This window comes from Fundulus heteroclitus, chromosome 21, assembly GCF_011125445.2.
Source record: "Fundulus heteroclitus isolate FHET01 chromosome 21, MU-UCD_Fhet_4.1, whole genome shotgun sequence".
Classification (NCBI taxonomy): Eukaryota; Metazoa; Chordata; class Actinopteri; order Cyprinodontiformes; family Fundulidae; genus Fundulus; species Fundulus heteroclitus.
In genome coordinates this window covers 7,487,431-7,513,559 of record NC_046381.1, presented here as the reverse complement: position 1 = coordinate 7,513,559, position 26,129 = coordinate 7,487,431, and the positions used below count along the sequence as shown (strand labels likewise).

Below are 26,129 nucleotides of genomic sequence, written 5' to 3'. Positions count from 1 at the left end.
GAGAGGAAAACTCCCCTTTAACAGGAAGGAAAACCTCCAGCAGAACCAGGCTCAGTATGAACGGTCATCTGCCTCGACCCACTGGGGGTTAGAGAAGACAGAGCAGAGACACAACAAGAGAGACAAAAAAGCCCAGAAGCACATTGATCCAGGAATCCTTTCTATGTTATATGGTAATAGCAGATGATCTGTCACCCCTGGTTGTTGTCACAGCTAACAGAACGCCAGACCAGGTGTACCTTCTATGAAGAGAAAAAGGGACAGAGAGAACTAAAAGTTAAAATAACAACAAACAATGCAAATTGGAGAACAGTAGGAGAACTCAGCAGAGTTAGAGAAATAGACCCTGATGTCCTCCAGCAGCCCAAACCAATAGCAGCATAACTACAGATATAACTCTAGCTTTAAAGTTTTAAGTCTTAAATTCTTAGTCTTAATTATGACAGAAAAAGTGAAATTCATTACTTTAAACCCCATAATTATACAATGTTAGTTTTTTAAAAACATATGTCAAGTGGTTAAAATTAGCTTCTATATATATATATATATATATATATATATATATATATATATATATATATATATATATATATATATATGTTGAAGTTTTTTTTGTATATTATTCATTTTGCAAGGACGTTATCTTTGTTATTTCTAAAGTGAGTTTAGTTTTTTCCCCTAAGTCATGCCACGTTTGATGGGCTGAGCAACTCCTCCTCTATCTCTCTGTTTCTCTCTCTCTTTCTGTTTCTCTCTCTCTCTCTCTCTCTCTCTCTCTCTCTCTCTCTCTCTCTCTCTCTCTCTCTCTCTCTCTCTCTCTCTCTCAGACTGAAAAACTTCCCGAAGTTGCCTTCTTCTTCTCCTCCTCCTCCTCCTCCTCCTCCTCCAGATTTCAGCGGTGCTTCCCCGCCGACCAGCCCCGGTCCGCAGACACCGGCATGCCGGACTTTGTCGCCTGAAGGGGCGGGATGGCGTCGGCCGTGTTCGAAGGGACGTCTCTGGTCAACATGTTCGTGCGGGACTGCTGGGTTAACGGGATCCGGAGGCTCATCATCAGCCAGCGCGGCGAGGAAGAGGAGTTCTTCGAGATCCGGACCGAGTGGTCGGACAGGAACATTTTATACTTGCACCGCAGCTACTCCGACCTGGGGCGGCTGTTCAAGAGGCTGCTGGAGTCCTTCCCTGAGGACAGAAAGGACCTGTCCAAGTCTCCGCTGATAGAAGGTACGATGGCAGATGATGAAGGACATTATGACAGATGAGTTATTAATAAAGATAAATATTTAGGCTCAGCAGATAAGGAGAGGAGCGTCTGACTTTCAATTAGAACTTTTGAATGATATGGAAAAGTTTAATCTATCTATCTATCTATCTATCTATCTATCTATCTATCTATCTATCTATCTATCTATCTATCTATCTATCTATCTATCTATCTATCTATCTATCTATCTATCTATCTATCTATCTATCTATCTATCTATCTATCTATCTATAAATGATCTGAGGATATCTCAAAAGACAATTAAACAATCCGAATGGTGTATCAGTTCTGCAAAATAAAACTTAAACACTGGTTTTATTTACATTTTGTTGAAAAATTGTATTTTTCTGTTTTTTTTTTTTTTTAATTTATTTAAAAAAAAATTTTTTTTAATACCTTCTTGGTAATAATATACAGGCAGTAAAGAGATCAAGCTCTTCTTCGATTCATGACCAGTTCTTTTGCATGCTTTACTGGTTTTTAGACGATTTCTGTTTGGTCATGATGAGCGTTGAACCTTTGAGGATGGAAGGCCTCCGGGCCATCACCCTAATCTCTCGCTGTAATCTCCGTCACTGTAATCTCGTGGGGACTCCGAATCCTTGACATTGCTTTCGGTCAGAATTTACCGGTAAACGAGTTGGAAAATATTACCTTAAACATTAATCTGCCAGGGGTATGAATAATTACGGCTTTAAATGTGTCATTCTCTGATACAAAATATAAACAAGATGAATTTGAATCAAATTCCACTTATGTGAATCCTTACATTTTACTAGATGTCACGAAAAGTAATCTGTTTACATCCCAGAAACCAGTCAGAACAGCAACCACTGGTTTCCAGTTGACTCTAGAGTTTAAATGCAGGAATAGATTTAGAGCCATTTCTGGCCTGATTTCTATTGTAAGTATTACTTTTTCAATAAATACCTCAAATAGTATATGTATCTGAGCTTGCTGCCCTAATAGGACACAAAGCAACCAAATGCCTACATGAGTCATATGTTGTAACATTTGTTAAATACATCATGAATGTGGAAGCCTGATTTCCCAAGTTTTAGGTCAGAAAGAGTCAGAAAGAGTGAGTAAGAGTGGAAAAAAGTCGAGCTACCCTGAGTTTTGAAATCATTCTGGCTGCCAAAGGTGTAAAATGTCAGCATAGTAGCGGAGCAGTGGCGGAGCAGTGGCACGCGTGGTGGTGCAAAAACACGCAGCCTAAGTTTCCTCAGTGCTTTAACTCATGCAGGGATTAAACAATACATTGATATCGGTCTGTGTTGCTAATAATAGTTAGCCCCCACGCCGTTGATCAAATCCGGCTGTTCTCTGCGCAGGAAAGATAGCGGCTCCCAAATCGGATGAGACGACATCTCCGTCTCAGAGCTCCGACTCACACCGAGCCTTTCCTACTCCCCCCTGGGTGTTATTTTGCAGGAATTTTCCCCTTTTCTAACTTTATTGCAAGGTTCAGGTTTCTCCTTCGGTGTTTCTGTAAAAATGGATCCACCAGGGAGTTGAGCTCAGAGGAAGTTGGTATCTGACTGGGCGGTATAATCCTCTGGGTATTCATGCTTCTGCCTCACACGGTACAGCAGCTGTTGTTTTGAAAAATTTCTGCATTTTTTTTTTCCGTTCATTTGACACCAGAACAGCTGTGAAAATAGGATTTTTTAGCACCGACCCAACAGTCTTGTTCAGTGACTTGCAAAACAATCCCCCCCCCCCCCCCCTCCTAAACTTTCTCACATTTCTTTTTCCCGTCCCAACGTCCATTTTCAATGTGTTTTATGGGATTTTATTGTGGTGGGCCAGCATGAGGTAGAGCGTAATTGTGTACCCTAAGAAAAAGTGGTCTCTCTAGAGGCAAATGGGAACCCTGCAGGGGCTGCAGAGATCTACAGTTCATGTCGACAAGGTAACTATCACCATGTTCACTCCACATGTCTGCATTTTATAGAGCTACAAGCCATAAGAAGTCCCATTTAAAGTTTGACACAAGCCATGTAGGGGACAAGGCAACCATGTGGAAGAAGACGTTCTTATTAGTATGGAAGGAAACCTTTGTAGAGGATGTAAAAGACTGAGGGAGGGCAACTTCCTGAAGGACAGCAAGCTTTGCACATAGGGCCTGGTACAACAGAATGGTTTGGATCAAAGCATATTCATGTGTTGAAATGGCCTAATCAAAGTCCAGACTGACAGGGGGTCTGAATTAGGGGCTGGACAAGTAATCGCATTTGCAATGTAATCGCAATAAAACAAAAAAAGCAATTTCCAAATGGTAGAGGTCTGCCATTTTTTTGGCTATGTAACATATTAACGGATAAGGCGCGTCCTTTAGGTATGGGTTATATGCTTAAAGTGGGTTTGCCTCCACATGGAAGGGAAGCGAGTTGCAGCGGTGGGATAATCTGCTTTTATTATTTGTTTTAGAGTTTATATAATCATACTTTTTTTTGTTTTACCATAACCTTTCAGCAATCTCCCCATAGCGTTAAGTAATTGTGAAACTGATTAATACATAAACTTGTTTGTTGGTTGTACTTTGTTGTTCAACAAGCTATTCTCTTGAATAATAATATACTGATTGATAAAAACAGCTACATTTCTTGTTTCAAATAGTTCTTGTTTACAAGCATCTTTATCTACAGGCAATTTTTGTTGCTTGTGGCGTTAATGCATAGTGTATATAGACTTAGACTTAGACAACTTTATTGTTATTTTGTATGTACAGAGTGCATACAGAACGAAATTTCGTTGCATACAGCTTAGGACAGATCTCTAGCTCTAGATTCTGTGTTTATATATATATATATATATATATATATATATATATATATATATATATATATATATATATATATATATATATATATATATATATATATATGTATATATATTGTCTGCACCATCAACACCAAGCCAAATTCCTTGTAAGTGCAAACCTATTTGGCAATAAATTTGATTCTGATTCTGATTCTGATGCAGGCCCCTGCTCTTCTGCCAAAATAAAATACCAAATGCTGCGCTCTGTGGTGGGAACCCTGGGAACTCTCATATGATTGGCTGAGGAACCAGGAAGTAGAACGCACTCTGAACCAAAGTATTTCCGATACCTCTCGGTTTGAAAGGAGAAAAACGTGACTAAGACATTGTTGATGGAGAGAACCGATCGTTTATAGGGAATGTTTCTTCCATCCCTGGTGACAAATTAAAATGATTTAGGTTGATTTTACAGTAAATATCTGACTTATTGCTCCTTTAAGTCCTCATAAAATACATTGAATTTTGTAGTTGTGATGTGACGAAAGATAGAAAACAATATATATATATATATATATATATATATATTTTTTTTTTAAGGCACTGCGTAATGACTCCTAACTGGGACCGTTATAGAAACACAAAAATAATGATAATATATTTAATAGTCAGCACAGTCCTTGAGGTTTTGGGGTTACGCTGAACTGGTCACAGGTAACATTGACGTCTGCCTGTTTGAACCAGTTAATTATTAACAACATCTGCTTTAGGACATCTTTGTAGTTGCCCTGTTGGACGGTGAACTAAAAGTGGAGCAGATAACGTGCGCCTGTGACATTTGACAGCATTTAAAGCCCGATTTTGTTTCTGTTGGGACTACTTCTATGGCCTCACATCTGCAGATTAAAAGGATGTCCGCGGTCACCGCAAACCGGTTGAATTATTAGAATGTGCCTTTATGCACAATTATGTTCAGTTGACTTCGTCCTTCAGAGTGAAGTCATAATAAAACTCCTCAACCCATTTGCTGCATGAAGCAGTTAGAATAAATGAAAAAACATCATATTCTAAACTGGATATCGCATCAGAGTGCAGACTTTTGGTTGCCATGCTTATAGAAAGAAAGTGGTGTGAGTTTTTATTTTTTTAATTGGTTCATTTGAATTTTAACTCGATGATTACAGGTTAGACAGGGCCGAACGGCAACAAAGCTCTACTTTGCGGTATATTCAGTGGCTCCAGCGTGGTTTTCTTATTCGGAATGCAAAAACAATAGTCGCAGCTCCCCAAAATCCCCCAGCGAGTAAATTAATAGTTTGTGCTAAAAATGCCACCAAGGAGAAGTTTTTACGAGGAAATAAGAAACTGCCTATACATGAAAAACAACATGGAATGGGGAAGTCTGAAAACCATATATATGTGATAAAACGATATGTAAGATCTGCCTGGTGATTGGTGTGCTTTTCAGAACTTTCTAAAAACATCTTTATATGCAGATTAGTTGTATGGCGAACCAACGTTTCCTGTGCCGGGGCCTCCGCTCGGACAGCAGCGGGGGTTTGAAGCAGCGTTTTCTGTAGTTTGTATGCTGGACCTTTAGCCTCAGACACTCTTGCACACTCGCCAAAGCTTCCCATTTATTTCGTGCTCTAGTTTCCCCCACACTTCCCTTCTGTCTCTATAGCCATGCAAGTGTTTGGGAAACATCCCTTTAGTGGCGACTGGAGAGCTCTGCTTCCTGTCTGCCGCGCTGAAGGGGCTGACGGAGTTGTTGACAGCGCGCTGCCTCTGCCTCTGCAGTGTGGGGTGTATTTTGGGAAGAGGCGTTGTGGATCACATGACTGACTTTTGTGCTTCTTTATTCTGTCTGTGACGCCTCTTAAGCAGAATGGTAAATGCCGGGTTCTTAGGTAGTCGAGGAAAGTCTGGAAACGTATGAAAACCTTCTAGGTCTGGATAAAGCTTTATCTAGACGTCTTACCTTCCTCGTGTCCTTACTTTCCACCTTGTGCCCTTACCTCTTTCCCTCTTTGGGTCTTTCTTCTTTCTGTCCTTCCAACTTGGTGTCCCTACATCCCTTCTTTTCGTTGACTTTGGTTTTACTTCCTACTTTCCTTTCTTTACTTGTCCTTCCTTGCTTCGCTTCTCCGCATCCCTCTTTCTTTCCTTGTGTCCTTCCTTCCCCCTATCAATATTTTGTTTCCTTCTTCCCATCATTTCCCGTTTTTTTTCTTCTTCCCATCATTTCCCGTTTTCTTTCTTCTTCCCCTCATCTCCTGGTCCTTCCTTCCTTCCTTCCTTCCTTCCTTCCTTCCTTCCTTCCTTCCTTCCTTCCTTCCTTCCTTCCTTCCTTCCTTCCTTCCTTCCTTCCTTCCTTCCTTCCTTCCTTCCTTCCTTCCTGCCTTCCTTCCTTCCTTCCTTCATCCATCCATTCATTTATTCCTTCCTTTCTTTCTTGTTTTTTCCATTTTCTTCTTTGTCATTCCTCTCTTTTATCCATCCATCCTTCCTTCCATGTGCCCTACCTACCCTCCCTCCTAAAGACATTTTTTTTGTTTCCTTGTTTCCTACCTTCCTTCCTTCTGTGTATTTTCAATTTTCCATTATGCCCTTCATTTCTTCCATCCATCCATCCATCCATCCATCCATCCATCCATCCATCCATCCATCCATCCATCCATCCATCCATCCATCCATCCATCCATCCATCCATCCATCCATCCATCCATCCATCCTTACTACCTTCATTCCCTATACCTTATTTACCCTCCATCCTTATGCCTTTCCTTTTTTCTTTCCTTTTCTCCTACCTGCCTTAATTTTGTGTTTAGTCCTTCTTTTTTCCTATGGTCCTTCTTTTCTTCCTTCCTTTCTTTCTTCCTTCCTGTTTGTTGGTTTCCAGGCTCCACATTTAAAGCATGTCTACTGTAAAAATATCACAAACATGAAGGACTGAGAAGTTGGGTCTGAAAAAGTCTGGATTGTTTTTCTTTCTTCTTGGAAACGTGTGGAGGAAGACTGTCAGACGGCTTAGGGAGAAGTTAAGTTATTTCGGTCATTCAGGGGCGCTTCAACATGTCCTGCCGTTCCACACAACACAGGTCTAATTACATTCTTTCACATTCGATATTTCACATGCGTCCCTTCTCCCTCGTCTGGATTGACAGGCCCTACCCAGATGACTCTCAGGCCGCGGTCATGTTTTCCTGTTACTGCTCAGCTCCCAGGCAACAAAGAAGGCGTGTGAAGCTTTTCAGGCTGATGTCATGATGAGAAAGAGAGTCAGAGAGTGACTGAGAGAGGAGGGAGCCTGGCCATATTTAGCCCGGGTGGCCTGACTTCATTTACCTTACATGTGACCTCAGTGTGAACACAGAGAAGTCCGGATTGCTCAAAGTCCAAACAGATATCATTAAAACTGCAGACTCAGACTGCTTTTCATCGCTTCCTACAAGTACAAGACTGTAACCAAAATTGTTCAGGACTGATGGGCGGTAGCTTTCTTTTTTTAAAACATTTTAATAAACTATTGAGTTATTATCTGTATAACTCAAAGAGATTATGTGGTCCTGCTAGATTTTATTATGTAGGCAAGATTAACTCATAGACTAGAGAAAGAATACCATCTCCTTTAAAACGATGCACTAGGCTCTAAAAATAGTGATTTTACTGTGACATTCCAAGCTGCTCTGGTATTGTTCTGTTTACATAAAGTCACCATTAAACACACTGGACTCTCTTATGAAATGAAATTACAAACCATGAACGATAATCCCTTTCTTTCCATTTTTGTTTGTATAATCTTAATTAACATCTTTATAATCACCTATCGGAACAAAATATAAATAATTGTGTCTCAGCAGTACTCAATAATATTGAAATATACTATTCCTTGATTATCAATAGAGGTATTCCATAAAAAAGAAGGGGAAAACAAGAAAATGTACCCTCGATGTTATTATGACCGGCCAAAGTGATTAATTACCGGGTCCCAAAGATTACTAAACTAACTTTCAATTGACGCTGAGCTATAGTTTTCTCCATGCAACATGCCTTCTTTAAGCCTTCCTGCCTTGTTCAGTCGTAGGGGGCCGGACTTTAAGGCCAATACTTAGTTAGCATTTTTCTTGCAACTAATAGTAGTATTTGCATCAATTTAACTAATATGTATGAATCCTTACTTGAGGACCCTCCATTTACAAAATGGACAAATTCTGATGACAAATTACCTTTTAATATAGTTTGGGTTTCCCCAAAATGCCCTGCCAAAATGGTTTCAGAACGGGGCAGTCCCAAAATATATGTGTATGGTCCCCAATGTCATTACAATTTCTCCAACACCAAATTTATATTATTTCTATCACATTTAGATATGGCAGAGGAAGTCCTAAAGAAGCTCATCATAACTTTCCATTCAAATTCGCTCCATATGGGAATGTGTGCTTTTGTGGCCATATTTGCCTTCAGCCAATCGTCATCTTCAATAATGATGTTTGCTTCTAATTCCCATTTACCCTTTACATCCAGAGAATTATGGAACAACCTCGACCTCGCCAGTAGCTGCAGTTACGATATAATGATATGATTTTTGTATTTTTTCACTCATCCCTGATGTATTTTTAAGCCTCGTTAACCTTTTTTCAAGCACAACCTTTTTTGCATTATTATTGCTGTTTTGAATTTAAATGTGAAGGACATCCAGGCATGACCTTTTACACGAAGAGCAGTTTTTTTGAATAATGATTTCAGTCATTAAGGGATAAAAACAACTATCCAAACCCACCCCACCCTCATGTAAAAAAGTAACGGCCTCCTAAACCTAATGTTAGTTGCGCCAACTCCCATCATTACTCGGCAATAAGCCTTTTACATCCCTGTGGAGCCATTGTGGCCCACTCTTCTTTGACCTTTTGAACCACTTAGCACGTTTAAACACCACAGACTACCTGAGTATTGTTGCTGACCACATCCACCCCTTTCATGACTACAGGGACAATCCGGTCGTTAAGTCAAGTTAACGTCACGGGTGAACTTCCAGGTCCACATCAGCTGTACATGACACTGTGGTTTATGCTTCCGGTTAATTCTCAAACTCGTATTTATGCTCTACAATGTCAAACGTTAGCGTTGTATGTACTGTAGTTAGCATATGCGACAGGTTAGTTTAAGGCTAACGCGGTGATTCAGCAAAATCGCACCATTTTAATAATTTCCTGGAGAAGAACTCATCTTGTCGACTGCAGCCATCTCCTTATCTACTTTTCGTCGCACGGGAAACGATAAAATGACAGCTGGAGTTGCTTTTTTTTTTGGTCTGCGATCTATCAAGACGGCAGGGAACACAGCACAGCGGCATATTGAATAAACAACGGATAAAGTCCGGCTTGGACCCGGAAGCAGCGGTAGCTACGTCACGACCTAGCAGCCCCACCGGGTTCAATGTCACAACGCTCAGATCCTCTGAAACCGATTTCTTAAAAACTACAATGTCGCCCGTTCCAGAAAAAAGTCCCGTCATAAACCCACAAAGATGAGGGCCAGTCTGAGCTACTCCTGGCCGTTGATTACACAAAAACCACGTCGGTGACATTCTTTGTATCTGGAAGCTTCCAAAAACCGTGCCGGCATTGTGGAACCAGCGGAGGAATGCGGTGGAGTTCTGCGGGGCCGATGTAGAGCGTTGCACATAAGATAATTCCTGAAAGGTTAAACGAATGTTTGGTACATGACGCTGTTATTGCATGTTAAACATGCACCAACAAGAGGAGGCTTTGTGCGTGTTTGCTTGAAATCCCCTGACAAGCCAGCTGCACAGGTCTGTAATCGCTACATCGCACACGTGAGCTGCAATGCCATTTTAACCTTCCAGAAATCAGCTGATGCGGCAGCGTGACCACCTCGCTTGGCAATCACAGACGTTACAGCAGCAGATTAACTTGATTTATATATGCAATAGGGGTGGGTGTTGCCAAAGAAGTCCCAAATCGATTTGAATCACGATTCACATGCCACGATCCGATTCTATCACGATGCATCACGATACTTGAATTATTGCGATGCATCGCAATGCATTGTGATATTTTTTTTACTGAACACTGTTAGAACAAAATACAGCCATTACCAGTGGCTGACTGGCTGTGTATGATCTGGATAGTGTCTTCAATTGATACATAACTGAAAGAAACTGAATTCATACATAGCTGTATTTATTGAACGACTTTTGGAGGTATTGCCATGAAAATAAATATTACTATTACTGGAATGGACACACAGACAAAAAGTGCTTAGGATTTATAAAACTTAAAATAACAAAATAAGGATAATCAGTGCCATTTACATGGCCTCAGTGGTCCTTTAAACCAATGAAGTTGTATTCCACTTGTTTTTGGCTGATGTTCGCCAACCATTCATGCAATTTTATTTATTCATTTTTTAAAATTAATAATCGATACTTGGCGTCAAGAATCGATGCAGTAGATCTCAAAAATTAGAATCGCGATGCATTGTCATGACGATTATTTTACACACCCCTAATATGCAATAGGCTTTATTCGAATTTATGCTGGGACTATTTCATGTTCAATGGACACTGAAACAGGACAGTAGAAGAGGGCAACAAAAAAAAAAAAGGAGAGAAACAGATGAGACAAAATGTCTAAAATGCAGAAAAGGTGAAAAAGAAAGAGGAGAGAAAAGGGAGACAGTGAAACGGGTGTCTGAATTTCTCCTTGGAGGGTTTTGTGCAGCAGATTGTGTGGTGCTGTCATGTCAACAGGGACTAAAATCTCTGAGGAAAGTTTCAGACACCGCGGTGAATCCACGTCACCAATAACCATGAAGAAAGGCGGTGTACCTGAGAATGAGGGAAACATTGTGTTATTAGTTTTGTCTCGTTGCGCGTTGACGGCGGTATTGAGAAATAACACGGCTGTGCGTTAGCGGTTTGGTGATTATGCCTCACACCGCTGACATGTGCTTATCGGATCCTCACAGATGAAACTTGCGGCTCTTGCAACATCTTTTGACTAATTTAAGCTCCGTGCTTTTTTAAGAAGACAGGGACACTTTTTGAGCTCGTGCTGTCATGACTGTTAAAGGTCCTCTAATTCTAATAATCGCATCGTACTGTATTTACTGCTCAACCTGAAATTAACAATACAGTCTCTTGCATCTGTTCCAAAATTACCGGTGGCTAAAAGGGAAGCGCTTTAAGCCGGTCATAGTCGACAGCTCTAGCAGCAGATCTAACTGAACAATCTTGGAGAGTGTTGCATAATACGGTACAGCATAACACCAGGAAGCCAGGAAGTCCATGCAGGAAATAGACACTTAAACAGGAAATTGGAGGATGGGTCTCAGGCATGTTGGTTGGAAAAACAAGACAGATTTGTGATTGCACAAATCACAAATCTGAAGACGATTGATGATGATGAACTTCATTGTCGCAAAGGAAATTTGTCTTTTGGGACAATATTCCCATCATCAGAAAAAGAAAAAAGTCAGAGAGTGATCAGGCGACTAGGACAGCTTAGACTATAAGTAAACTCAAAGCTTATTTGACTTCCTCTCCTCGATTGGACGTTGTGTTTTGCTGACTAGAAGCCTAGCAGGAAAAGTGGTGCAGGCAGGGTTTCTTAAATGAGTTGGGTGGTGCTGTTCCCCCTTCACAGTGCTTCAGACCGTATTTTTTTTGACATGTGGTTGCAATCTTTCTGTCTTCCACATTCGATGCCTGCGATCAGCTGGCGTGAGTCACACTGACTAACTAATGATGCACAGTTTAGCTAGAATTTACAGAGCCCTCTTCTAAGCATGGCTTGTATGAGAGCAATAGGTGGCACTCCTTCGGTTTCTTCACAATGACCGGCCATGTTTTTTTTTTTTTTTGGAACCATTAAAACCGAAAAAAGCGCTAGAGCAGGGGTGTCAAACTCATTTAGGTTTAGGGGCCGCAAACAGCTTAATCTGATCTCAAGAGGGCCACACGAGTAAACTCATTGCAAGATTAAATAGAACTAATAAATGTGAACTTGTTGTTGATTTTTATATTTAATTCATTTCACTTTTACACAATATATTATGAATAACCTCAGCGTTTTTAAGAAAAGTATGTGCAATTTCAACAATACTTTTACTCAGTTAAACATTTACTTTAAACATTTACTGATCACAGTGATTATACAATGTTGAAAAACATTTATTCACATTTTTTGGAACTTAAAAACACTGTCCTACATGACAAAATACATCAAACAGATAAAAATTAAGACATTATTTAAAATCAATTTTCCACATCTGAAGCTCAGTGATACCATTTGCTGATTAAAACACAGTGCCCCACGTGGACAATATAGGAACTGCAGATTTTCAATTAAACGAAGTACAAATAAGATTTTTTTTTTTTTTCAATAATGATAATGCATTTAGTCACCGGGCCGGACTAAATTGTTCGGCGGGCCGGAACTGGCCCGCGTGCCGTATGTTTGACACCCCTGTGCTTAAGCGTTCTTTCAGCCAGCTGATGAGCTGTGCGCAGCAACAAGTGGGGGAGAGGTGCCTATGTGAAGCCCTCTCTCCACACAATTAAATGAGCTACAATATGATGGAAGATCTTAGCATTTAAATAAGAAAAAAAAAACTTTTAAAGTTGTACATTTTAGCAGTAAGGACTGGTGCCCTTATTAAAAAGCCACCTCTGATTGACACCGTAAATTCAGATGAGCACATTTTGAAGATTCCCTGTCAAGAAAGATCCCTGGATAGTAAGGTCCCCTAAATGTTTTGGGGGAATCTAACCATTCGATCGTTCCTCACGCCCACTGGGAATGACGCAATCACTCTTGTATGCGACAGTGACTGTTTCTGTTTACGCTGCTTACATAAAGGAAGGCCCTCGTCGGTTTGACCGCGGTGCTTGTTCTTCGTACTCCTCGCCACGTCCCTTTTCTGTCAGCGTGGCAGCAAACAACGCCCTTCTGACCGCCTGCTCGGAGGGCGCCTGCCCCGTATCACCAAACAACATGATATTTATCCACCCACCGCGTTCCAGATACGTATTCCCTCTGCTGTTCAGGACCCAAACGATCACAGACGTTGGTATGCAGCGTCTATTATTACTTTCCTCTGTTGTTAGGCGCTGTTAAACAAATGCCAGTGGCTGCGTAGTAATTTTACAGCCAGAGATCATACGGTCTGGCGTGTTTCTGCGGCGAGGACAGCTACCATGCAGCATTGTTAAGGAAAAGGTTACTGTAATAAAGGCTGGGTCACTATTATTATGCATCTTTTCTAAAACAAAAATGGAGCTTTTCTGACTTTATGTCCTGACTTTATACATAGATAACACTCTGGTTGTAGTAAAGGTCAGAGCAACAGCCCTGATTAATTGTCAACGCCAGGGGTGTCAAACTCATTTTGGTTGAGGGGCCGCATACAGCTTAATCTGATCTCAAGAGGGCCACACGGGTTAACTCATTGCAAGATTAAATAGAACTAATAAAAGTGGATTTGTTGTTGATTTTTATATTAAATGAATTTCACTTTTACACATTATATTATGAATAACCTCAGAGTTTTTAAGAAAAGTATGTGCAATTTCAACAATACTTTTACTCAGTTAAACATTTACTTTATTATTTATTATTACTTTATTATGCATTATGCATAATAACTGATCACAGTGATTGTACAATGTTGAAAGACATTTATTCAGATTTTTTGGAACTTAAAAACACTGTCCTACATGACAAAATACATCAAACAGATAAAAATTAAGAAATTGTTTAAAATCAATTTTCCACATCTGAAGCTCAGTGCTACCATCAGCTGATTAAAACACAGCGCCCCTCGTGGACAATATAGGAACTGCAGATTTTCAATTAAACAAAGTACATGTTTTCTTCAATAATTGTTTTATCATTCTCTTCCTTTTATCTCCTCTTTCTTTCACCTTTTCTTTTTTCTTCTTCCTTTCCTTTCCTACTTTCCCATTGTAGTGTCCATATCATTTGAGATATTCCCTGCATGAATCATAATAAAACTATTCACATTCATAAATCAAGCAGAGCACTATGGCAAAAGCAGTACTGCTCCACTTGTGAAAGTCAAATCTGATGAGCTCTTTTTGGCATTAAGACAACAATTCTTATTGCCACATTGCCAGACAGGACACTGAAAAAAAAGAAATACAATTTTTTGATAATGCATTTAGCCACCGGGCCGGACTAAATTGTTCAGTGGGCCGGAACCGGCCCGCGGGCCGTATGTTTGACACCCCTGGTCAATGCACAGAAATGGTTATGTTTAGCATTTGAATTTTGGCTGGGTTTCTCTGTATTTTAAAGATTTCCGTATGCGGCAGCACTGAGAGTTGGATGGGTACATTGACACATCAGGGTAACAACTTACTTTGCAATACACTTGGTTTGGATTCTGATCATCTACATTGAGTCTGCAGCGTTGCTTCTGACTATGTGAAGCTCCTATAAAACATACATTTAAAGCTGCAACAATCTTATTCATCTAATGTTACTAACATAACAGTAAGCTGTGTTGATGATCAGCACTTGCCATTTAAATGCAATAACATTGACATGCATTAAACCCACAACCGAACAAAACGTTTATTTATATTATTTCCTCACAGAAGGTAATAATGACAGTTGTGCTATAAATATAACGGCTGGTATTCGCAAAATAACAAGAAAAATATCCAAAAATATGAAAAGTTGAGGAATTGCCAGACATACTTGTTAGAATGAGTCAGTCCTGGTAAGGGCTTCCGCAGGAGATTTTACTGGCAGCCAACGCAGACAGGGAGTGATTTTGCATTTTAGCAGATCTCGTGGGCTGTATGAATCAAACAAAATTAGCTAGACTTGTAAAAGGATAAACCGGCATTGAAGCTAGAGCGTCTGGTATGGCACCCAGCAGTCTGTGTGGTCCGTTTGCTGGGGAATTTAGGGTGCAAACAGACAGATCCCACCTCAAAGTGTGCTACGCTGTTGACGTGCATTTTTCCCTTTAAACACACGTTTGACAGGTCACACTGAAATCCTCCGACACGTAACAGATCACCGCATTTCAACCAAGGGTAGTTCTCTTGAAAATAGAGCAAGACAAGTGTTTATGAGTGGGAGTATATAAATAGAGTATCAGACAAGTGTTTATGAGTGGCTTGTGAGCGGGAGAGCGGTCCGGCAGAAAAGATGACGGAGCTGCGGGAAATGACTGTTCCAGGAGGCTCTTGTGGAGGATCAGCATGTTAACCTGACTCTCGCCGGATGGATGTAGTTCCTGCCGAGCTCCACACGGCTCCACACGGCTCCACACGTCCATCTGGGATCGCTCCATTGCAGATGTATTTCAGAATGATCAAAAATCCTTGCAAAATGATTGGATAAACCACTTGTCCGTATTCTTTACTGACGTGCTACATGCTCTTGCAAAACCTGGTCGGGAGAAGGGGCGAAAACGTCGTTTCCGCTGACAAAAGCCTTCAAAGCCGTTCTCTGTTGTTCTTTTAAAGAATTAATATTGGGTAGATTGGACAACGCTGATGAAACAGCAACGTCAAAGCGTCAATGCTACCCCTACAGCTTGCTTCCTCGCTGCGAGACGCCATTGAACTACATCCATCTGGCGAGAGTCAGGTTATCAGCATGTGGCAATTTATTTTTCTTAAAACAGATATGGTAGCTATTTTTACTTATAAAGCTGACATTTCCATAAAGAGTAGTGGCTGGTTTAATTTTATTCCGTCAGATTTGTTGAATTTGTTTGATATATTTACACACTAAAATGGCTGGAAGCACCAAGTAATTTTTTGCACGTCTATTTATTGAGTTTGTTTTATCTAAAAGAGTGTTTCTGATCTAGTAAGCAACCAGTTATGCTTCCTGTCTGCGATGTGGATTATTTTTTACCTCACAGCAGCTGTTGATGAAGTTGTAAAAAAATACAATAAAGAAATGGTTATGAAAAATATAAAATGTCTTTATTCTTTCTTGATTATTTTCTGTAAAAAAAAAAAGTAACATCAAGGTGTTATGATTAATGAAAGGCACACAACATATATTTTTTAGGTATTTTATATTTATTTTGGGTACATATTTAACAATATTATTTTCCATTCATTTCACATTTGTGTCAATACTCGCCCTGTTATCCCCGATTGTCTCAAATTTCAGTTCCTGCAATGTTATCTTCTCAGAACGACTGGTTGTTGCAATTATTATAATTCTTAGCAGTGAAGGTGACAAAAACAGTGACAGTCCTGTCATTTTTGGGTTCACAGGTGTGACGCAAAGGCGCAAATCCATGACATAACCCGTAGTGTCCCAATCCTCCTGTTTTGGAGGCTTGTAACCTGCACACTTGAATACTTATGTCCACTTCCACCAGGTGCACACTTCATAGAAGTACGTAGGCTTTAGTTTGAGTATTGGGACAGGGCATTGTTCTCCAAGCCATGATAATGATGATGTTGTCAATGATGACTTTTGACCTGGAAGACCCTAGCGTAGTCAATATTATTGAATTCCTGCCTCCTCCCCTTTTAACCACAATGTTGTCAAACCCTATCTTAAGAAATCCAGGTTGGCCCCCTCTCATTCAAATCAGTAGAGACACATTTCTAAACTACATTTTAAATAAAAAATCTTGGAAAAAGTTGTGGGTGACCAATTGATTTCTTCTCTGGAACAAACAACACAATTAAAATAATCTAACAGTTTTTTTTTTTTTGTAAAACACATTGAACAAACACTGTTTTACATCATAAAGGTTGCAGACACTTGGGAATTTACTGTTCGAACCTTTATGCAGCTGTTGATGCTGTCCAATACATCCTCCAAGTTAACAGACTTTGTAGCTTTGTAGGGTTTTCTGAGACTATTTTTGTTCCCAACTTTCAAACAGAAGCTTCTGTGTCCATGTAAACCACAACATGTCAGAGTTTACTGATCTAATATGAGGCATTCACCAAGGCTTTGTTTTGGGCCCACTTATTTTTGTGTTTTATGTGCAACCCCCTGGGCAGCTCATTGATCAATTTTATCATATCTACTATCACCTTTACACAGATGACATTAAGCCGAAGCTCTCCTTCAGGAGTTCTTCAAACTGTCTGAATTATAAAAGTGCTCACAAGGAATTACAAGCTAATTAAAAAAAAAAACAACTCCCTTCAACTAAGAAGTGTGTCAGCTCATTGCCTTGGATGATCAAAGCTTAAACAAAAGTTTTATGTGAGGATTTTGTGTACAGATATCTGAACTTTCTATCTGTGTTATGCGTTAATGTTATTAATTAGCCCTAACAGTTGCTTTTTATCTCCTCGTCTGTATGTTCCTCATTGTGCAGGTCTGGTAAAAATCAAAGACGCACATGACATCGAGGAGAAGTTGAATGAGGTGGAAAGACTTCTAAAGAATGCCATCAACATGCCGTGCAAGGTTGGTAATTTAATTAATGCTGCTTAATGGAGTTTGTTATTGCCTACTGGTAACTTGACTAACAAACCTAGAAGCACTAAATGGTCCTCCCTAGGTACCTCATTATGTAATAAAATGGAGGGGGGAGGGTTGTAAAAATAACGAAAGATAAATAATTAAACCAACTCCCTTTGCCCAAATTTGATTAATTAAATAAATAAATAAATAATATACAACTTTTAACAGAGTATTATTATTGTTTGTTTTAGGTTGAAATTCTCACATACTACTCTGGACGGCTCCTTGTTAAATACAAATATAATCCTTGTGCTGGGGTTTAGGTCAACAGGATGAGATATCCATTAAAGCGAGACATTGGAAGTTTACTCCACCTCCAATATGCGCGGACAGATACGTGTAGAGCTCAATTTCTACGGCCGCGTACGCGTACATGGAGTCACTATAAACTGCTCCGGGGTGAAGAAGTCCTCACCAAGTTTAATACACTGAGCCGCTTCAAGCAGGCGGTCGCAAGGACGAGCGGCGTCACAGCCACTTTCTGTGCTGCACTGACTAGATGGCTCTAGTCACTCAGCTAGCTAACCAAACATGCTACTAGTCTTTCCCTCCACTTCTTCATGTAGGAATTTGTCACGATAAATGTAGACAATAGGTACGCTCCACTATGAAGGGTAAATTGTTTAGAGAGTCAACGCGGAGTGCGTGCAGGTCACAGCATGCGCACTGTACGCACAAGTATACGGGAGCCTTACTGTACCTCTCAACTGCTCCGATAACAATACCAGTTTGCATCAAATCCTTAATATCGTCAACAAATTAAACTGTAATGTCCAAAATAAGCTATCTATATGTGATAGATTATGTGAAATGTTGAAGTAAAAAGCAGCTGTATCTCCATACAGATGTATAAAATGGTTTCTGTGCTAGCTAGCAACATTACAGATCTGCTCAATGAGTTTAAAGCTAACTCTAATTAAAGGAACATTGATCAAGCTTTAAAAATAAAGCTTTTTTTCTTTTTCTTTTACTTCACATTTTTCCTATGAGTTCTGTTTCGGTGCTTATATTTACATCCAATTACTGTAGGCTATATATATTGTAAAAGCAAGCTAAACCTGCTACATTAGCTTCAAGCTATCACCAATTTAAAAAAAACAAAATCCCATTTTTATGTTTTTGGACTTTCGAAGGAAGCTGGAGTACCTGGAGAGTACCCACACATGCACAAGGCAGACATTCTCGTTCCTCATAGAAAGTCCCAAACTGGGATTTGAAAAAAAGAAAGAAGAAAATGCTTTTCCGGCTGTAAGGCAGCAGCAACAAATAAAAGCAACTAGTACAGCAACAAAATCAAAACCAACAAACTACAAGATCCCTCTCGAAGCAGAAATACAAAAACCAGGACAATGAGACTCGATAACATGAATAGTATATATTGTCGAAAGAAAAAAAATAAAAATAAATGTAAGGCTAAAGCAGCTCCATCATTGCCATTGTCTCTTGTAAAAAAAAGTACCAGAGTCATCTGGAACGATCCCTTATGCAACACAGCTTCCAAAGTAGCGTTTTGACAGATAAAAAAAAAAGATACCTTAAGAATATTCAACAATGATTAAGATATTATTTTGACTGTAAAAGGTATTGTGGCAAATTTAAAAAAAATCAAAAGTGTCTTGCTATCTCTTTGTCAAAGTTTTAAAGGTTTTCAAAACAAAACAAAAATAAATTACAATAAGAAAACATCACAAGCTTGTGAATTAGGAAAAGACAAACACTGACTTATAACCAATTTTATTAAGTTTTTGCCTGCATTTCTCTAGCAGGTCATGTTAGAGGACACGCTAGTCCCTCGTGTCTGTGAGCTTTTCCTTAATGTCGGTACAGCTGAAGTCTCAGAAGTTGTCTGAAAACAATCCCCCCCTTCAGTTTTCCAGGTCAGAGGTGATGTTGACGTTCTTTGAGCGCTCTCCACTGGACCAGGTGTTAAGGAACGACAAAGTCCACAGAATCCAGCCATGCTTTCAGAGTCCGATCAACATATCAGGTACACGTACATGTGGAGCATATCGATGAGCGGACTGATTTCATCCCCCCGGGCTTTGATAAGTTCAGATATTGATGCAACGCTGCACTCTGTACCTTTCAGAAATCATGCGGTCGAATGGATTCTGTCTGGCCAACACAGAAACCATTGTATTTGATGACAACATCCCAGAAGATAAAGAAAGACCTTCATCCACAGACTCTGTAGAACACATGTGAGTACTGAGTCAGTGTCGAAATACAGTGTGCATAAAAAAAAAAATTGGCATCAGGTTTTTCACCAATTTGCCTCCTTTTCCACAAATCCTACTATTTGCATGTTTGTCTCTGAGTTGTTGAGTGAAGAAGAGTTTTAATGTGACCGTTGACCCCCTTCGTACATGACAGGAAGTCTGTCCGTACACCTCTTCCTTCCCTCTTGAGTAGGAAGCAAAAGAGGAACACATTCCTTTTGGTACTTCCCACAGAGCAGCCTTTGTAAAAATAAGAATTGGGTAAAAAAAAAACAAAAAAAAAAACACTCTGAGTTTATTGGTGACAGATTTATACTTATATGTTCTATTTTAAACATAGCTATACACCCCTCGCTTGTATTGAGTTAAAGGTCATTTGCAGGTTGCACTTTGACCGCGCTTTTTCTAACCATCAAAAAGTTTCTGGTGGTTAGTTTTAAATAAGTTAGATTTGGCTTTTTTTTGGCCGCGGTCCACATGTTTTCAGTTGTGTTTAATGTAATTCCACAATCTCATATTCCTGGATTCATCTGTTGCAACGTCAGCTTTGGTGTGAGTTTGTTATCATTGTCCGGTATGTTCAAGTTTCAACTGTCTTATCCACACTGTGAACCTCAGACAAGGAAAACCAATTAGAACGATCCAGAAGAACCAGGGAAAGGGCGACGCTCCGGTCTACTATCGACTGTACACTGCTGGAGATGAACAGAGAAGCAATTGCTTCCAGAGAAGCAATTGCTGAAGAAAGATTTTTGTGGTTAGACGAGACAAAAATGAAGAACCATTCCTTTGAGTCTTTCTAAAACATGCAGGAGAACTGGAGTCCGACGGCACAATGTCGAGGATAGGACTAATCAGGCTTTCAACCCAAAGAAGACTGTGTCTGGTGTCATGGATGGTGGTGGCCGGTTTTTCTGCCACCGGTTTAACTTCACCCCTCAAATCTACATACAGAGGGAGTTCTAACAGGAAAATGGTCCCAAACACACGTCAGAACTGCTTTTTGAATGGATAAAGCAGGCTGACCTTACGCTTTTTATTTTGTCAGGAACCAAAATGAACCCAGAAGACTGTTAGTGGCGTGTACTGAGGGTGTATAAATCCATTTGAGCACAGATCTACCATTTTGAACTTCCCTAAATTAAAGAAAATTCACAACAACTAGTAACATGTTCAGCAAGTTCTTGTTTTGAAAGTCAAAATCGTTTGTCATGGTGTGCGGGGGTAGAGCGTGCGACCTTTGTATGAAGCCTTAGTCCTCAATGCGCCCGTCCCGGGTTCGACTCCTGGCCTGTGGACCTTTGCTGCATGTCTTCAGCCTCTTTCTCAGCCTTGTTTCCGGACAACCACTTTGAAATAAAGGCCACAAAAATAGTAAATAGAAATTGTTCATACTGTCAATATACACTAGAAAATCAGCTGTTTCTATAAACCATTAAAGATCCACAATAAATATGACATTCATGCCGATCAGAGTGCGAAATACGGGGGGGTCCGGGGGGGCTCGACCCCCCCGATTAACCCATGAGACCCCCTGAAAGCCTCAAATGCAAAGTTAAAAAGGGGTCTTAAATTGTGTAAAAAAAATTAAAAATTAAATATTTTTGTCACTAATGGTCACTAAAAAAATTTTAAGCTCAACATGTCCAGTATTTAAAATTCAAAACATTTATTCACAAATATCAGAATCAGATATACTTCAATGATCCCAGGGGGATTAATACTAAAAATGTTTAAATTTTAGTATTAGGAACTGATCTTATCTGTTGTGCCTGTGCACTTTATCTGTTTCACTGTTGGTGAATGAGGAACGTCTTCTCGAGTCCTTGTATGTCTGGTGAATGTGAAGAATTGACATTAAAGCTAACTTTGACTTTGACATTGTAATGTTATAGGCCTACTGCATATTGAGGAAATTTACATCGGTATTGCGCAACAATCGGGAGATGGGGACCCCCCCAAATATTGACAGGTGTTTCGCACACTGATGCCGATGGTGAATCTAAACTTTTGACCGGACCTGCTTTGGGTTTCCCCCGCCAGGTATGAAGATGGAGCAGATTTCCTGCCAATGGAAGCAGACGCGTGCGACGAGGAGACGGAGGCGTACGTCACCAACCTCTCCTACTACCACCTGGTGCCGTTCGAAACGGACATCCTGGAATGAGCGCCTGCGGCCGGACATTTCTCCCTCGTCTGGCCTGAGCCGCGCGCCGCGTACGGCCCCCGGTGGCAGCAGCCAGCCGGAGACGGTGAACCGTAGGAGATTGCTGCGGCGTCACCCCCCCTCCGTCCACTTCACGGGACATCACCAGTGTGCTTCATTTGGGAGTCTTAGCTCCTGTGTCATAGGTGCTACAGATCTGATGGTGACATTTTCTAAAGAAGCTACTCAACCACTTTAAAGGGACCTTAACCCTTCAGCGCCGGTAGTTCGGCGTGTGACAGGGACCACCGGTTGGACTCTCAATACAGCTGTAATTTATTGGGCCGTCCAGTGTTAATGTTATTGACCAGCAAGCGTCGTAATTGTCTGGACTGTTTTATATGCTCTGGGCTGCACGTGTAAACCGCCGACCTGCTTCGCTAAGATATTAGTGACACGTCTGTAGCATCCCCCCCCCAAGCTTGACGTCTACAAAAGAGGATCGTTTTCCTTCCGCAGTTAGAACATGTGGAAGTTCTGCCTTCGTCTGTGTGATAAAATGCATGTACGGTGCCATGTTTGTAGCAAATAATCGTATGAATGTGAGGCCCTGATCCCAGAAAAGCTAAACCACTCCAGTGCCATCGCTGCTGTCGGACGGACGAGCGATGAAACGGGGCAAAGGACGCTTTGTTTCCCCCCGCCCAGCTGAAGTCATTTCTGTCCCTCTGTGCGACACGACGTGAGTGGGATCGGTCAGCTTTACTGGAGCGTGGGAGTCTGCAGCTTGGCCCGGGACGGCCAAACAACACTTTTCTTTATCTGAAGAAGACAGATCACTCTGCTTGTTTGAATGCTGGATGGGGTGGGGGGAAGAAGAAGAAAATCTTTATTGGTTCTGCCACGATAAAGAAGACGTGTACAGCTCTGAAAGCTTGGAGCTCAAAGGAGCATTGTGTTTGGCTTGTTTTAGATGTTTTCATTCCTGTGTAAGCTAATGGCTAATGGCCCAGGTTTCTGCCCCGTGCAAATCCTAAAGTTTTCAACCCCCCACAGACTTGGCACATGAGCCGGGAGCATGTCCTCCGCATGAATCCGTTTAGAAGCACCGGTCGGATCTCTATTCACCCCCGTGAGAATGCAAACCACAGCTTCATGCTCTGTAGGGTATTTATTCTCTTACGGTTTAGATCTAGGTGACCTTTTGAATCGGCACTCTTGCCCACGTTTTTCTTTTTTTTTTTCCAAGCGTCGGTTTGAAACCATTTTGAGACCAAAGGGTTGAGAAGCAAGTCTGCCTAATTTAACCTGCTATTGTGACTGTGGTGGAACTAAACAAGCGCAAACGTCTGCAAAGGAAAAAAAGAGGAACAAAATGCTGGTACTTCAGTTCCTGTGCAATCATGACACATAGAAATATGCCTGACGTGCCAGCTGGGGGGCTGAGCGGTGATAAAAGCAAGATAATGTAAGAAGAATACGTAGAATATTGCTTTATAATGTAATGTTCAGCCACTCTTTGCGATGCAAACTGTTCTCTGTCCTGTTCTTGTTTTTTTTCTCCCCATTATGTCTCATGTGAGGAGATACAGTGTAAATATGTTTAAATGAAGGTAGCCCTAATTATGAAGTTGTTTGATAACCTTGAGACAATTCAATTTTAGATACAGATTATTACTCGGAGATCTTCTCAGACAAATAAATATGTTTTTAATAAAACACGCGTCGCTTGTGTGTGTTGGGTAAAAGGGTACGAGCATGAGCGAATAGTAATGGATGTACAGTAACCTCATGAATTAACCATTTATGTAATTTGACTGCATAGTTAGTAAGCTCGCATTTTACCAGTTGTCTTGGAGGGACACCTTGTGGCCAACATCTGTAGTGCCCTTATAGTTCCATCTGTCCTTAAAAACAATATTTATTGAGAGTCTACAGGAAATAAAAGCTGAAGACAAAAAGTACAATTAGATCCATGTTGGCCAGTAGTATCAGTGTGTTGGTGCAATGTAAAAGAACAAAAACTAAAACAGCACCAAAAACAATGCACAGCGGCTGGAAAAGTAAATTGTTGTATATATATATATATATATATATATATATATATATATATATATATATATATATATATTTGTTTACTTATTGGCTGCTGCCAATAAGTAAACAAATGAATGCTGAATTACAACATAACTATAATTTCCTATCTTAATACTTTTTTCAATTTAGGAAAATTAACCAAGCTTGGAAAGCATACATACAAGATAACATAAATAAAAATAAATATGGGACTTTATACACAATATAACTGCTGATCCAAAAAAATGTTAATTAGATTTTAAACAGATTAAAATATCAAGTGTTTGCAGCACCAAACTACAAACAGATCAGATCAGAATAATATAAGTTATAAATGAAGAAACTTACAAATAAAAACTAAGAAAAAATAAATTTATGAAATCTTTAGACATTAGACAGAATGCAAACTTGCAAGGATGGCAGCACAATTATTAAATTTCACATTGTCAATCATTGTTATTCACATTGCTATTATTAAAGCTTAAATATATATAAACAAAGAAATGAAAATGCAGTAGGAGTCATAAATAAAACACTGACTAATATATAAAAGTAAATTATTGTCAGATAAATAGATCACAGTATTCACAATTATAATACTATTTAAATTTTCAATAGTGAATTATGAGGTGTCTTCATTAAGACATCATCCATCCATTTTCTAACCCACTTAATCCCTCATGGGGTCGCGGGGGTTGCTGGTGCCTATCTCCTGCATTCACCGGGTGAGAGGCGGGGTACACCCTGGACAGGTCGCCAGTCTGTCGCAGAACAACACAGAGACAAACAACCATTCACGCACACACTCACACCTAATTTAGAGAAGCCAATTAACCTAACAGTCATGTTTATGGACTGTGGGAGGAAGCCGGAGTACCCGGAGAGAACCCACGCATGGACAGGGACAACATGCAAACTCCATGCAGAAAGACCCAGGGTTGGATTTGAACCCTGAACATTCTTGCTGCAAGGCAACAGTGCTACCCGCTTTAAGACATCATAATGGATTAAAATAATATTTCAAAAATTAAACGGACAGTATTGATGCTACTACTATTCTAGTTTTGTATTTGTAATATAACAAATCACTATCCGACAATAAAGAAAAAGTAAAACAAAAAAACAAAAACAAAATGGTAAATAAAACATAAGTTTTATAGACAAACTAGAAAACTAGAAATAAAGCAAATCAAAATGACACATCACAAATGACGAACAAACAAGCAAACAAACAATTAAATAGATAATGTAATGTGAGAGTTACATTTTTAACGTTGATAATGTGGCATTATTTATACTGATCATATTTTTACATTGATGGATGAAAAAAATAACAAATAGGTAAACATCTTAAATTAAATAAATATTGTTCATCATTCAACTTCGTAGATAGATCTGGGAAGTTGGGCAGAAACTTAAATCATGAAAAACGTCATTAAATGTAATACATGAATGTTTAAATGCAAAACAAACAAAAACAAACAAAAAAAACATTGCAATATTTCTGTTTAAAAATAAATTATGCAATTTAAAAAAAAATCCAAAATCCTTTTGGGATGAATACTGTGATACATGAGTAAGAAATCTTCAATTCAAAGATACATTCCAATGAAATTTGGCTTCTGCATGATTACCATCCCTTAGGGCACAGGTGTCAAACTCAAGGCCCGCGGGCCGAATCCGGCCCGTCAAGGTAAATTATCTGGCCCTCAAGAGCCAAAAAAAAAAGGCACTTCATGTCGTAAAGTAGAGGCATATATCCTTTTAAAGTGTATAAAGTGGCTAAAACTGTGCCTCCTGTAAGTGTAACACACCCCAATATCAACTTTTTTTGCAGATAAACTGTATAAATTGGGCCTAAGGTTGCTACTTTTATGTTACTGTGCATTTTTTATATTTCTATGTGAACTGGAATGAAATTATGAAATGAAAAGTATCGTCAATACACGTGCAACCGGCCCTTTTAGTGACTTCATGACGCCAAAGTGGCCCGATATAGAAATGAGTTTGACACCCCTGCCTTAGGGAGCAATGGGCTGCGTAGAGCGCTTCTCGGGGAACATTCTGGGATTTGAGGGTCTTGTTCAGATAACCAAAGTGGAAGTCGAATAAGCAATCTTACCCACAGCAGTTATTTCTAAAACAATTAT

General features: G+C 39.8%; 1 protein-coding gene across 1 annotated transcript; it reads left to right on the top strand.

The window, feature by feature from the left end:
- Nucleotides 1–869: 869 nt before the first annotated feature.
- On the top strand, nt 870–22,242 carry pxdc1b (PX domain containing 1b). The gene is made up of 5 exons (XM_036125489.1): nt 870–1,224; nt 17,390–17,481; nt 19,408–19,525; nt 19,628–19,739; nt 21,801–22,242. Exons 1-5 carry the CDS (start codon nt 969–971, stop codon nt 21,922–21,924), a joined length of 702 nt encoding a protein of 233 aa, XP_035981382.1. The 5' UTR covers nt 870–968; the 3' UTR covers nt 21,925–22,242.
- Nucleotides 22,243–26,129: the final 3,887 nt, after the last annotated feature.

Bases quoted from the DNA above. Each gene is read 5' to 3' on its own strand.
- pxdc1b (XM_036125489.1), top strand. From the start codon at position 969: ATGGCGTCGGCCGTGTTCGAAGGGACGTCTCTGGTCAACATGTTCGTG. The intron at 17,482-19,407 runs GTTGGTAATTTA...CCCCCCCTTCAG, and splicing joins CCATCAACATGCCGTGCAAG to TTTTCCAGGTCAGAGGTGAT. The intron at 19,526-19,627 runs GTACACGTACAT...TGTACCTTTCAG, and splicing joins GAGTCCGATCAACATATCAG to AAATCATGCGGTCGAATGGA.